The sequence below is a fragment of the Magallana gigas genome, chromosome 8 (assembly GCF_963853765.1).
Source record: "Magallana gigas chromosome 8, xbMagGiga1.1, whole genome shotgun sequence".
NCBI lineage: Eukaryota > Metazoa > Mollusca > Bivalvia > Ostreida > Ostreidae > Magallana > Magallana gigas.
The window spans coordinates 26808738-26823959 of NC_088860.1; the positions used below are offsets into that span (position 1 = coordinate 26808738).

Consider the following 15222-nt stretch of genomic DNA (forward strand, 5'->3'; position numbering starts at 1 on the left):
GTTTGCATAAATAGATCTTGAAAGAAATACAAATACTTATTATTATCTTATTTGGGGTTTGGGAAACTCTCTCTCTCTCTCTCTCTCTCTCTCTCTCTCTCTCTCTCTCATCAAGTTTCGGTAGCTGATAATACGGTCATCTTGAAATATAAACCCATTTTAAATATAGCTCTGTCGAACACACGCAATAAGAAAATTAAGAAAAATTTTGATTGACGTTTTCATTCGAAGGGCTGTTTTAAAATTTGTATAAATAGAACGACCGTTTTCAAAATACAAAGTTTATCAATTCTTGGACACAGGAGGGTTGCGACATAGAAAAGAAGATGCCTCGGACGTGTTACAGTTGCAAAACTATAGGTTTTGTGATGTTCATCTCAACTAAGTTGATTTGTGTTTTGAGCCAAGGTAAGCATCATTTACAATAAGATAATCTATTAATTGTCATGAGTTGAATTGCATATATACCCTTTTTGTAAATTTTGCACAAACATAGCAAATTCAAGTAAATTTTAGGCGCACTATAATCATATAGAAATTGTACATGTTTTGAATATTAAATCCAATGTATAGTTTAACAACACTTCAAGATATATATTTTTTAAAAACTCATCACGTTAGAGTATTTTTTATCTGTTGCAATTTTTATGTTTGATTTTTTAAACACTCTCCATTTTTACAGTTTAGGCCAAGATAGAATTACTGTGTTCTGATTTAAGTTTTGATTTTTCAGTAGCAAAGTTGGAGGTCAACTATAAATATACTTGTTTGTCCAAAACATAATTATTTAAACAATAAAATGCTTTCTTTGGGGATTCATTCGGGATATTTATTTATTTATTTATTTTCATCTAATTTTATCTCTTTTTAATCAAAAATTCGAGTCTATATCATAAGTGCCGTACGAGTTAACAAGGGGGGTTCAAATTTTCATTTATTAACTCGGACGTCAATTTTAATTAGCTAATTAACTTAATCAGGCGTGAAGTTGGCAGTCGATTGATTACTTTATAGCGATCGGCGACAGTATCAACACCTTTAAGAATGTGATCTAATGATGTGTATAATGTAGCTGTTCTTTTTCATAGTTTCTTAAAGCTGAACACCGCTCGTAAATAGGCACTGTCCGCCATATTTCTCTTTAATCACTGCTGTCTTTACAACCCTTATATAAGGGACAGACCTCTAAACAGTTCAAAGTACTTTGCTGTAGAGGTCTCACCTGTGTGGACACACATCTTGTCTCGCCGTGTTACTCGGTCGCGATGAAATTATCAAATTTTACGCACCTTTTTGAAGCCAGGAGAATACTAACATCAAATAAATTGGTCAATGCATTCTTTACGAACAGAAAATGAACATAATATTAGACAAAATTGCATAAAATCTAAAGACCACGAAAGGAATACTACATGTGGGCCACGAGGTTCAGGTGTGCAATCGGGTGTAACGAAATCGAAGGGTTTATATACCAGGTATCTGTGTGACGGTGCCTATTTGCGGGCGGTGTTCAGCTTTAAGTAGTTTAGTAGTAGCTTTAGATTTTGTTTTCTTTGTTTTTTACTCATGTAATTTATTTTTTGGTCCTGACGAAGGGACGGGTTGTCCCGAAAATTTGACAATTTCTATCGTTCGTGTCGTTAGCCATTTTTAGTGCTATATATATTCTTTAGAACACCGGGTGATGACACAGTCGTGTGATGGCGACTGGGTCCGGTATGGAGACAGCTGTTACCGATATTATACGTCACAGAAGGCATGGATCTACGCCTTCAAGACGTGCCAGTCAGACAATGGATTCCTAACAGATATTGAAAACGCAGACGAGCAAGCCTTTCTGCAAAGTAATAATTATCAATCAATATACACGAAAGACGTATTTTCGTAAGAGTAATTCTTCTGTATGCCGTTTATCTATTTTTTCATCTGAAATTATAGACTTTCGAAACTCTCGCTCAATGTTATATTATATTCTTCAATAATGAAGTGAATGGTTTAAATGTTAATTTTGAGTTATATGAAAGGATGCTGCTTAACGTTGTAGGCTGCCCTGGAAAAATAGCATAAAACACAATATATATATATATATATATATATATATATATATATATATATATATATATATATAAATACACCATATCTTTTTTTCATCTGGAATGGTGTTTATTACTTTGCAGATTTAACAAATGGAGACATGTTTTGGATAGGCGCGTCGGACTGTGCGGGGAGATGGCTGTGGTACGGCAGCACCCAGCCCTGGGGGTTTACCAAGTGGGATACACGTACGGCATTTCAATTATAAAAAATAAAAAATTAGATGTGGTTAACGTTTTATCTTTAAAAAACAGTTCTATCTTCTCTTCGTTTAATGCCTAGAATGATTTTCTGTGGTATTTCTTATAATTGACAACGTTTGAATGTCAAAAGTCGAGCTTTATGTACAAACAAGATACTGAATCCGGGCACTTTTTGTTATGTTAACTGTAAAATCTATATTTTTTGAAAGACTGACAAGTGATAATTGTGATAAACTTTTAGAAAAAAAACAACAACAACCACCCAAATACAACAACAATAACAACAAAAAACCCACAACAACAGCGAGATAAATAAAACTTTTGCCAATATATTACCTATGTAACTATAAAATAGCACGAACCTACATAACGAAGAATTCTGAGCTCTGTATCTCTCTTACATTTTAACATTCAAAATTTTGTGAAGCATATTCCGTCAATTCTAGATTCTAGAAATGATCAAAATAAAACAAAGATGGGGTAATAGGATGGCGCAAATCCCAACTGGTTTAATTGTTTTCAATATTTTTTTTTAAATTATATAATACAATTTTGTAAAGCACAATTTTCGGCAAAAATTATTTAAACCATAAAAAATGGATTAGTTCCTATTATTATTATTATGCACTCTTCAATTTGTATTTGCCCTAAAAATGCAAATGGAGTACCTAAGGTAAAATATTGCAACTGTAAAGTTAAATGAGTTGACCCTATAACATATAACGTAATTTGACAACTGATTTTAAGTTTACTGAATTGAACAGATCAGCCCGATAACTTCAAGAAAAATGAACACTGCGGACTAATCAGGCCAAACGGCATGTGGAACGACCGGGAATGTAGCTATACTCGGCCATTTGTCTGTAAAAGAAAAGGTGGGTTGTGAGTGTTAATTTAGAACATTAAACGTGAATTAAACGGTTGAAAAATAGAATGTAATAAGCGTAAATGTCAACATAGAAACAAATGAAAACATAAAGAAATTAAAAATATCAAAATTTTATACGTACCATTGGATTGCTTTTTAAATGCAGTTTTCAATTTGATGTTACTCGAAACAAAACACATTCATTGCAGCCACCAAAGATTTGGTTTGAATGATTAATAACAAGTATCAAAACGTGTACATGTACTTACAATCAAGGTGTTGCTAATTTTTCTTTCAGTTACTTTATTTTTTTGCGACAAAACATGGAGTACCAGAGAAGGAAGATGCTACAAAAGATTTCCCGGAACGTTAACGTGGACCAAAGCGCTCGAGCTCTGTCAGTCAAACTCTGCAACGCTCGTCAACATTGAGAACTCTGCTGAGCAGACATACGTAAATGGTCAGTTGATAATTTGTGTGGTTTAAATCTTAAATTATTCTATTGATTGAATGCTATAAATGAATAACTTTATTCACAATTGATACACAATATAAATTTGATATCCTCTGTTTGGCTTTGATATCCTCTGTTCGGCAGGTTTATATAACTCTGATCATCTGTGGGTTGGTGGATTTGATGGGGCCAAAAACAAAGTATGGGCATGGGCAGGAACAACGTTACCTTGGAATTATCAGTACTGGGATCGAGGTTTTCCTTTTTTCTATTAGTAAAAACTGTACTCATAGCAAACAGAACGGAAATCAGTGGTTCTTAGGAGTTGTTTTGTTGTTGATTTTTTTAAAAATCGTTACGTTTGTCTTTAATCTATTCTAATCTTATTCTTAACTATTTAAGGATACATTTAATATCAATATCTTCAACTGCCAACTCTCTTATATATATATATATATATATATATATATATATATATAAAATATAAAGCTATATTGAACGTTTTTCGTGTTTTCTTATCTATTTTTTTATCTATAACTCGCCGACCACTGTGGATTTTATTGTGTTTCAATATATATATATATATATATATATATATATATATATATATATATATATATATATATATATAAAAGCACTAAAGATAACCAACGACACGAACAATAAAGTAAAATATTGACGCAGCGTCGGACGGGATTTTTCTTTCTCGGGCTCGAATTCTTAAATATAAAGATGTAGCTGCCACGTTTTGATCCGGTGTTTAAACATTATCTAGTTTTTATATATTATTTAGTTTAGTTTAGTGCTAGTTTTGTAGATGTTTTTCTTCTTTCTTATGTGGTTTTTATTTTGTTGTCCTGAAGAAGGGACGGGTTGTCCCGAAAATTTAACAATATTTTACTTTATTGTTCGTGTCGTTGGTTATTTTTAGTGCTTTTTTATATCTCATCTTATAACCGTGTATCTTTTGATCCGACACTTTAGATAACGAGTGTTGTTGGTTTGCTAGTGCTTCTTATATATATATATATATATATATATATATATATATATATATATATATATATATATATATATATATATATATATATATATATATATATGGTCTCGGCGAAGTCAAATATGCAGGATATTAGTTCTTTAAATTTATGGATTGGTCGCAATTTTGTAAGGAGTAGGTAAATTTTCCCATGCTTTCTTATTTCTCTCTGTCGGTAAAAGGTGAACCGGACAATGGGGCAGAGGACTGTCTATTGCTTGCTCGAGGCGGAGGATTATGGCATGACGTATCTTGTAATAGATATCACACAGTAATGTGTGAACGCAATAGTATGTATTGGGATTCTTAACATAACAATTCTTTAAAATTGGATAAAGTAAATTTAAAAAATCACTAGGTCAATGATTGAAAAAAAGGTCATTCAAAATAAAAATGTTTTCTGCTATTTAACGTTCTGTTTTATAATAAATATAAAATGAAACAACACAAGCTATGCACATCTACTAACATTCTCCATTAACTATTCATTATATCTTTAGCATTTCATTTGACCAACGACCCTGTTTTGACAATGGCAGTGGAGGCCCCCAGAAATGAAACGAGATTTATCTGTACCTTTCGTTCCAATATCTCGGATGTCGATTTCTTATTGGAGTGGTATCTTAATGATGGAGTTATTCAAGATCACACATTCACTGACGAAACAGAAAGTTCACTGCACGAAAGAGATTTACCATTGTTAAAGCAAGAAGATCAGGTATAATTGTACAATGAAATGTTGCTTAACACTAAATTCAGAATGCAGTAATAATAATCCGCTGTTATCATTATAAAAAACAGTTGAATTTATTTTAGCTTACTTAAGCTGAACGCTTAAAAGGGCGTATCTGATTGTTTAAAAATATGTCCGGCGTCTGTCATTGTCATATATTTTCTTGTTCAGATTTTCATCTTCTCCAAAATTAATTTAATTTAAGAAGTATTTTATTTAAGTATATAGATACATTGAAATAGATTGAACAGCAGGCATAATGCCTATTTATGTTCTCTCCAAAATTAGTGAAGCTACCTGGAATCAAACCGATATGTTTTGATTTATTTTATATATTTTTTTTTTCAAATAAAAGATAAAATGTGCCGTAACCCCATGCATGCCGGGAAACTGCAGTATGAGAGGTTCTCCTCGGGAAAGCAACGTTATCACAGCAAAGGTCCAGGTATGACATACGATATTATGTGAATTACTTCCCCTTAATAATTTTTGATGACTATCAATTTTGATGCAACTTTAAAATTGAGGTAGCATGAATAATGATGAATTAATCTTTAACATGGCAGGTGGCTAGCGAGGTCCGGATCACGGTGGCTGAGAGCTCAGGCCCCGCCTACTTCAATGTCACCAGCACAGTCCCCATACATCTGTTCTGTGAACGAAGTCACCGAAATAATATCGAACTATGTAACGCACATGTCTCCATCGAACTAGTGAGAGGTTTCATATACTTTCTACACTTACTTTCTTTTTTGTGATGCAGTCAAATTTTTTTTTTAAAAGATTGCATACTTTGAATTATTAAGGTCTTCCGTTTCCAACGAAAGAACTTTCTATTATTGTGCTGGTTAAGATTATTCTTATTTTTCTTTCTTCTTTTTTTTCTTCCTAAACGCGAACTTAGAGGCTTCATATCGTGCTGATTTGTGAACGGTTTTTGCTCAAATTTTCAGGGCTTATGGACTTTACAAAACACTATCTTCATCAATTCATAAAAGTTAGAATTCCCTTTCCGTTAACGAGTTATTCCCCTTTTAAAAATGTTTAGGGCCTTTGGTTTCCAGACATAGGCTCCGAGACTATGATAGCAGGGAATGAGAATCCAACGAGTTTGAATAGCAGAGACATTGTAGTGGTGCACATCGGTTTTTGTTTTTAGATTACGTTTTTTATTTAGGAAAAGGTAGGGGGTCAAAAAACAGGATTCAAAAAAGTGCAAAAATTTAGACATATTTTCCTTTATATCTTTTTAACGAAAAATATTTTGATAAGACATGTAGAATAAGAGTTGTGCAGAATATCAAGGGCTTTTATTTGACACCAATGAAAAAGGGCTGGCCCCTTAAATTAAGGGCCAATAGCCCCTAAAAGTTTTTGCTTAATAACTCAAAAACGGTTAGGATTTTGATATGGCTGTCGCTGGAAAAGTTGTTTGTTGGAATCTCATAAAGGTCGTAACAATGTTATTTTGTAAGTGATTTGTGTAGTATGAGTGTATAAAGCTTTACATGTTGACATGTACCTGTTTTCATTTGACAAGTTAAAGAAAGTCTTAATGCGTACAACTGGCGTAAAGTTGCCGCAGAAAGTATGCTGGTTTATAAAGGAGGCATTAATTCATAAGAATTTTTTTTTTGGTTGGAGTATAAGCTTTTTCTTTAGGAGTTTAATTCATTGTTGTTAAGTTCTTATAGTGCACAATCATTAAAAACGGCGATTGGAAAACAAATCATTCTTTTTCTTTTCTAGTAAACCACAAAATATGGAATTAAAAAACTCTATGCATTACATTTTAGTTATTAACTCCATGCATTTAAAATCTACCTTGAATCAAAGCTGCACGTGTGTGTGTGTACCATTACGTAAGCTCTCCCTTGCCCGCGGCCGAGAAAATCGGTCACCATGCTCGCGGCTGGACTACCTAGCGGTCAGAGGTTATCTAATACACGAGAGTTGTGTCTCTCATATATGAGTTTATTTAGCCGCGAACTCAATAATTGTTTTAGTTTTGATTACACAAAATCGTTTGTGGATTAAACGATTGGATGTCAAGTAAGAAATAGTTCATTTAATTAATAAAAGCAATGTCATTCTCTAAAGCAATAATAGACATAGATCAATTGTGAGGTTTAAGTTTAAACTAAATAACTTCTATTTGATAGATAAGGTCATTATACTGCAAACTTTTCAAATCTTCCTTGATTCTGAGCTGTGCGTTTCTGTGCTTTGTACCTTTACGTAATCTATCCTTCGCCCACGGCCGAGGAGATCAGCCACGGCTTCATTACCTAGCGGTAACACCCCTGCAAATGTGTTCGGAATGTTTCCTTTATCGTAGCTAAGTATGTAATAAATCCAGAGATGCTCGAATGAAAGTTCACGATACTTCACCGAGATTTGTTCAGTTCCTGTGAAATTTTAAGCGGAAGTGTCAGTGTTCGGATATTATTCTCAAAATACGTAAGTTCTGGTCATTTTTCATATCATACCCTACTTTGATTTATGTTAAAACATGAAAATCTGTTAAGATATATGTTTTATTTCATCCTCTAGAGATTATTTAAACTAAACGATAATATTTAGAACAGAGTTATCATTCGTGTTCAATCACTCTACACGTGGTTGTAAGTATAAACATTGGTTGCCTAATAAAATCATAGCCATGTTTGATACTTTTTGCGTGCAATACCATGCTTTTTAAAAAAAGAATGTGTGTTTGGTTTGCATAAAAACTTAGTATATCGAGCTATGTTCAAGGAATATTCTGCATAAAATATTATAGTCTGTTTTAAAATTGATGCTATTACTAGGTCAGGCGCGGATCAAACATTAATCCTAAAAGGGGAACCGTTACTAAGAATGTTAATTGTTGCAATAGCAGAAAAAAATTATAATTTCTATTTACATATTTATTTCTAGAACTCGTTTTATCCTCTAATTAATGAAGATAAAGTTTAAAATCAATAAATGCCTAGATTTTACATTTGACTACAAGTACCTATAAATTCTAAGAAATAGACTATCATCATGAGGCACAATTTTTACTGCGAAACTAAAAGGGTCAAATAAAACCACGTGGTCTAAATTTAAATGACAATAACATTCGCAGGGGTGGGTAAGCGGTTATTTAATACACAAGATTCGCACACCGCGACTTACACTTACATGCATATGAACGTGTTTGAGTTAATATAGCCGTATATACAAGAACTGTTTTAATTTTATGTTATAAAAGTTTGTCCTACTTGTATATGTTTAATTAAATATTTGAGTGTAAATGAATATTAAAGAACGATATTGCTCCAAATCGGAAAAATCGTTAGACATAAACTAATGGTTGGTTTGTTTATGTAAACTACTTTAAAACTGTACAATTAACGTTTTAAATCAACACCCCCCCCCCCTCAAATATTAAACCTTTAAATGATGATCATCCCTCGCACATGGCTGAGGAGATCCGGTGCGAGTGGATAAGTGATCCGCGGTCGGTTCGTGTTCTTTAACATGTACCTAATGACGCGTTTATGTTTCATATTTTGTACGGACACAACTATATTTTATTATGTTTTCAACTATTATATTGGTTTAAGATAAAAAGATAAATTTATTTTACTTGTACAGTTGATTAAGCATTGATTAATACGATAGCGTACAAGGTAGTTTAAAAATCAAATCAAATTATAATCAAAGTTCCATGTTACATGTTTGCGGTAGGTGCTAGCACGATAAAGGAATGCCCTGAATTGAGGCATTCGATGATTATTTTCAAAAATATTCACATGAGTTTAAACAACTTTAGATTAGATTCTATCGGTCACATATTAATCACTTCTGTAGTTTCATTGTGGAAGCGAACTCATTGCTGCCCCCCCCCCCACTCCTCCCGCCCCGCTGACAGGTGCTCGCGCTGGATTTTTTTTAATTGGAGAAAAGATAGCAAGATCTTTCGAAAATCATTTTTGGTGGTTTCTTCTTATGTGTAACATTTTGTTTCACTTTCCCACCCCTTTGTTTATTCGGCCAGTCTGTGTTAATTCAATTGCCGCATGCGACCGAGAATCTTGTGTCGCTTCAGCGCACACAGCTCAGAACATTTATAGCCCCAGGTCATCAATTGTTATGTAATTGAGTAACAGTTGGAAGGGTAATTTTACTGCATAAAATAATAAAATCATAATATAATCTATTTGAATTGAGTACCATGCGTATAGATTCCCATAATATTTAAATTTTTATTTCCTTTCTATGTTTACATTTAATTTTGATCAAATGATTAATAAATTTTCTAACATTTAAATTGTGTGCTTCATCAAATACTGATTCCGATTACCTTGAAGTCTAATTTTCTATTGGCTTTTGACAAAAGAGAGACGCCTTACCATCCAATGAAAACAAATACACAGAGTTTGATTGACAGGTTCAGCCAGGTGCAGGTCTCACCCGATGTCCGAGGTTATGTGTGCTGCTTGTACACAGCCGAATTGTCTTAGTAAGAGTTATCGATGTAAATAAATAATAAAAATACATGCTTATCAAAACATGATCGTGCAAGTTAAAGTTGATTTAGGTTTGTTCCAATAGAAATCATGTTTCGCTAACTGTATTTAATATTCTTTATGTATAGAGAATTTTAATATTGTTTCAGTACTGAAACATCGCATGAAAACGTTATTTAAATATACATGTACTCTGTAACTAGTCGTCTTTAATATATATACCTTTCTTTTGTTTGTTAAAAATTCGTTCAATTTTGTTAAAGTAATGTAAAACATAGGCGCCATTTTGAAACAATAAACTTGTCAGAGAGTTCCGAATGAAATCTGATGAACGTTTCACACGGTTCTCGCATGCTATGCTCGAAACGATTTACACGCTTTGTTCGAAACGCTAAACGGTTTACATGAAACTCTAAAAGGTTTACACGAAACGTTTCTCGCACGTAGGCCGCACGCTTTTTTTTGGTGTAGTAGTATACGTTTTAGGGTCTGTCAATTTTGTCAGCACGCAATTCTAAACTTGCAAATAGTCTTCAAAAATTTAAAAATATTTCAATATAGAAGTTATCTTCGAGAAAAGTTTACGTGTTTTGTAGGCGGGTTCAGTTTAAAAAAGAAATACAATTCCTGACATGAATCATGAGTACATACTGTTTATAACAATGCATGCTACCCTTTGAAAATTTTACTCGCCATCAAACATCTCATTTTTTAAAGAATGTTTGAAACGATTACATAAACTCTGCTCGACAAATAGTTTTCCTAAAATATTTTCTTCCTTTCTTTTTTCAAAACACGTTTTATATACAAGCTTTCAATCACAACACGTTTTTATAACAAAAGCAGAACTGAAAGTATAGTCATTATAATCGTTTGACACCATATAACATATATTTTCAACTCGCAGCAGCAACGGAAGACCTACTCGGCGCTTTGCCACGAGCTCTGCTCTAGTTTCATCAATAATTCAAATTTGCGTTTACAAAGTGTGTGAGTTGATCGTTAGTTTGCCTGGTAAATCAGAAAAGGTTTCTTATCTGCTCCATTATTAGAACCATTTTAACAAGACCTTGGACTTTCAGTAGGACGAAACTATCTATTTGATGCTCAAAACAAGTTAAAAATGACGCTTGTTTCAAATAAAATACATACTGATTGCGTAGTCTAAGCTCAAAAGCCAGACAAATCTTGTTGATTTCAAATGGCCGAGTGGCCTTCGATGAAATAGACAGGCCTACATCACATTGCTGTTTGACACCAACTACCCAAAGTCCAAGCTCTTGTTAATATGGTTCTAAGTATCATTGGATTAAATAAAAAAATATGTCTTGTACCTTTCAGAACGAGAAATAACCTGCGGTCAATTTCATGTCCCCGTCAGTCAAGCAGTGTTTGGTATGTTCAGTCCGCACTCCAAACCTTGCACGTACCAAATGACGATGAACACGTGGTCATCTGGAGTGTTGATTCCGGTAAAGGCAGCACTCGATGGCATAAAGGACAGAAACCAATACAGAAATATACGAGTTCTTTTTACCGCTTCAAATGTCACAAAATTAATCTCAACCGTGAAGGTAAGATCTTACTGTTGGACCATACAACCTCTCCGGTTACTGAGCCTAAATTAAATTGCTTATCGTGAGCACAATTCAAAAGATATAATTGCAAAGAATGTTCTAAAATTATTTCTTCTAAATTAACAGGTCGAGACCACTATATTTTGTGACGTCGGCATAAATTTGCATACTAAATAAGCCATCTGTTTACTTTTATCGACAAACCAATCAAGTGAATGAGTTGCAAGGCATTGTGGGCTACTACAAGTTTCAGTGTATACAAAGCGTATTGAAAATATATACCATTTTGAATTGTCCTTTGGAAACTCATTTTGAATGATTTTTCAGAATTTATGAAATTAATATGGACAGTTATGTCTGAACTTCAATTTCTATGCTCACATTTAAAAAATATTGCATATGAGGACTTATATAAACCTATTTAAATACCCCATTGTCACTGTTTAAAAGAGAGGTACGTCCAATAGAATTAGAAGCAGCGAGTACCGTTTTTTCACGTGATATCCCATATTTAAGACAACATTATTAGAATGCGCATTGATATTTTCTTATATGTATTCATTCTTGTATGTATTCATCAGAATGCGTAAAGGACAAAATACTATATGCTGCACAGCTTGCGCTTCTGCGTTTGTATATTTGTGCATTTCTACTACCGTGGTATTCACGTATGTTAAAAATGTAGTTACCTGTATTTATTTCTAGTCCACAATGATAAAGTCACCAATACACAACTGTGCAGCTTTTTCTTATCAAAATCTGTTTGTACTTGTATGCGTATGTTTGTCAGTCGTTTGATACTGATCATTTTTGAAGCAACAATTGATCAACTAAAACAACAGTATTTTTCAATGTGAGCATGGAACAAAGTGAATGGTACGTAATCTTTCCTTTTTTACCTTCTAAAGTAAAAATCAAGATGTACAAAAATTCCGGCAAGCAATTAAATATTGTGAATAAAACAGACAAAAACCATGTGCGTCTGTTGAATCGTAAACACGTTGTAGACCGTCATGCATTGCAACTCATTCACTGGATTGGAGAATCTGTTTGACGAAAATACTGTCACGTGTTAAATAATGCTATCCATATAAGGTAGTGTACCCGACCTGATTAAGTGATACGTACCTTTATTTCTTAATACACACGTTTCCAGCTGAAAACCTTTAAATGATATCACAATAGTTCGACATGTGCCGCCTACATTTTTTAGTTAATATTTTAATTAAGTAAAATACTTTTTGTTGTACACTAGCTGACTGTAGTGGATGACGATAGGGTAGCAACATGTTCATCGATAAACGACCCTCACATGACAACATTTGATAAAAGGTACATCTATACTCAGATTTTTTCCATTAAATTATAATGTCTTTTTGTGACTTTTACGTGTTGCCTTCATCTTTGTATATAAATCTTAATGACGTTGGTTTGTAGATACTATGACAACTACTTGGAGGGCGAATTTATTTTGTACAAACACAAAACTCTGCCCTATGAGGTATGGTTATGAATTAGTTCAAATAAAAAAAAAATATCGAAAGAGAAGAACGATCTTTAAAGCTACTGCAATCAAGTTTTACGAGATTATGTATTGGTTAAAGAATTTGAAAATATTCTAATCCAAGTTTTTACAAATATCACTTGAGTAAATTCTTAAGTTGTACAATTATTATAATCCAATTTCATTACAATTTAGAAGATTAAGACAATAAGTAAATTAAGACAATTTATATTTTGAAAAGTAGAAGCGAACACTTTTCAAGGCCAGGATACATGTAGGTATAAGCTAGTGACAAATGAGGGTTTGCCGAGAAATTGCTGCCTATTTCAATGAAATATTTGTGCAATTCAATACCATGTTACGGTGTAATGAGTAGCAAACGTTAAATTTTAATAGCAATAACTTTTAAAATCTCTAGTATAATAGAGAGGAGGTTCAGATTTGCACATGTATGGACACCAACAGTTATTGTAAGGCCTTCAAAGACTTTCCCAAATACCCAGTTTTCATGGGAAAAAAATCTATATCCAATTTAAAAAAAAATATATCCAATAAAATAAAATTGGATATAGAATTTTTTTTAAACAAACGTTTGTTTTAGGTGCGAACCTATTACCGTAGATGTAACTTAAGGGCCGCATGCAATTGTGCAGTTGCGGTAAAGTCCGGTAATGACGTCATCCTAGTAGATGTTTGCGGACCGTCAAGAGGGGCATCGACGAAAAGAACTATTTTTACCATAAAGATGTATTTGAATGGAGAACTCACCCCGGGAACTGAGGTTATTTCACATGACGGAGGAAAAACACTCGAGGTTGTTTCATCTATCTGAAAACTATAGTTCATGATCATTTAAAGCGCGGAATTGGCAGCCTTATTTTGACACCTTAGATTTTCAAGTCTTGTTTTAAGGTCAGACGACACGTTCCCCAATTTTATTTAATTTTTTCTAGGAATTTGTTGATTGTTTACTACTATTTTGACAAGCTTTCTTGCAAAAAACTAGAGTCCCTTACCAGGCATTTCTGCAAAATACTAGAGTATGCAATTTCCTATATAATCTTCTTGAAAATACACTTGAATTGCTGTTATGAAAATAAATCCATAAATACATAAACAGCACAGTAAAATTCACTATATTGGATCTCTATCTCGGCCGGGGCGGTGCTTTGAACTCACGACCTCTAGAACCTATACGCTTCTTGCAGTGAGCGGCTGCGGTTCTAACCACTCGGCCATCTAGTCACATAACCACATCAAATTAAATTTTAATCATTTAAAAAATAATTATAAAATTCATATTTTTTATTGAACTCTTTATTACGAGGAGATACAAAAAAGATTCTCGAGGAACGTGTCGTTTGACCTTAATGCACATGGTGTACATATTGACTGCAGGGAACCCGATATGTGAGTCCCATCTAATTAGTAGTGTTCCGTCCAACAACATTATCAAAAACATTGTTCATGTAGTATTTTTATTCTGTTGATCCAAACTGGCTTGAATTTACCTAAATAGTGAATATTGGTAAAGGGTGGTAATTTGCTTCGATTAAAGACTTTGTCAAAGATCAAGGTCATAGCAGATAAATGTTATAAAAAAACAACCTTATTTACATTTCCATATCTTAATATCTTGATCAGACTTTACCAAAATACTGTTTTCTCGTAAGAGATGCCTTGACCCAAAATTTTAAGGTCAATGGTAAAAAATAAGATTTTCTCCCTTGGCCTCAACTGCCTTTATAATACACCTAACTATTGTTTTTCAAAACGCATTAGCCATACAGTTTTTCAGTTAGTTAGACTTCTTAACCACTGTTAATGGCAAATCAAAGTCTTTTAGATTGTTTTTTACGCTAGCGTTAAAACTGGATTCTTTAAATGGTCACCTTCATAAAAATGTTTAACTATTATCTATACTACTATATTAAAAAATAGACTCGAATTTTTGAGCTTTAATACCGATAAATCGGAAAAGTACTGTCTTTTGTTTTATATATTTTAAACATAATTGGTACTTGATCTATTTTGTAAATGCCCGATATGATATGCAATGTCAACCCGTGTACGCACAGGTCAAATTCTAGTTTGATTAACCAGGTTGTACTACCAAACGGAGCAAGGACCGTTATAATGACTGGAACGATGACCAGAAAACAACGTTTCCTGAATGTTAAAGTAGTGGCCTCCACGTTTGATTTCAATCAAACAGAAGGTAAGTGGTCTTTGTCTTCTAGCGGATGTCATGGGA

At 33.2% G+C, this 15222-nt stretch overlaps 1 protein-coding gene across 4 annotated transcripts in view; it reads left to right on the forward strand.

Annotated features, from left to right (window-relative positions):
* LOC105328884 (uncharacterized) overlaps positions 1–15222 on the forward strand; it is a 73838-nt gene that overhangs the window by 45580 nt on the left and 13036 nt on the right. Inside the window, exons 1-15 of one of the 4 annotated variants that reach the window (XM_066068527.1) lie at positions 274–408; positions 1674–1844; positions 2178–2282; positions 3062–3172; positions 3464–3625; positions 3764–3874; positions 4841–4948; positions 5159–5376; positions 5747–5836; positions 5958–6111; positions 11229–11461; positions 12720–12796; positions 12902–12965; positions 13570–13782; positions 15072–15186. The exons of 1 other annotated variant lie outside the window; for it this stretch is intronic. In XM_066068527.1, the coding sequence (XP_065924599.1) occupies positions 327–408; positions 1674–1844; positions 2178–2282; positions 3062–3172; positions 3464–3625; positions 3764–3874; positions 4841–4948; positions 5159–5376; positions 5747–5836; positions 5958–6111; positions 11229–11461; positions 12720–12796; positions 12902–12965; positions 13570–13782; positions 15072–15186 (2014 nt within the window). In that variant the 5' untranslated portion in view covers positions 274–326. Of the gene's footprint in view, positions 1–273; positions 409–1673; positions 1845–2177; positions 2283–3061; positions 3173–3463; positions 3626–3763; positions 3875–4840; positions 4949–5158; positions 5377–5746; positions 5837–5957; positions 6112–9757; positions 9881–11228; positions 11462–12719; positions 12797–12901; positions 12966–13569; positions 13783–15071; positions 15187–15222 lie in introns of those variants that run through there. 2 more of the 4 variants (XM_066068526.1, XM_066068528.1) reach the window with 2 other exon arrangements.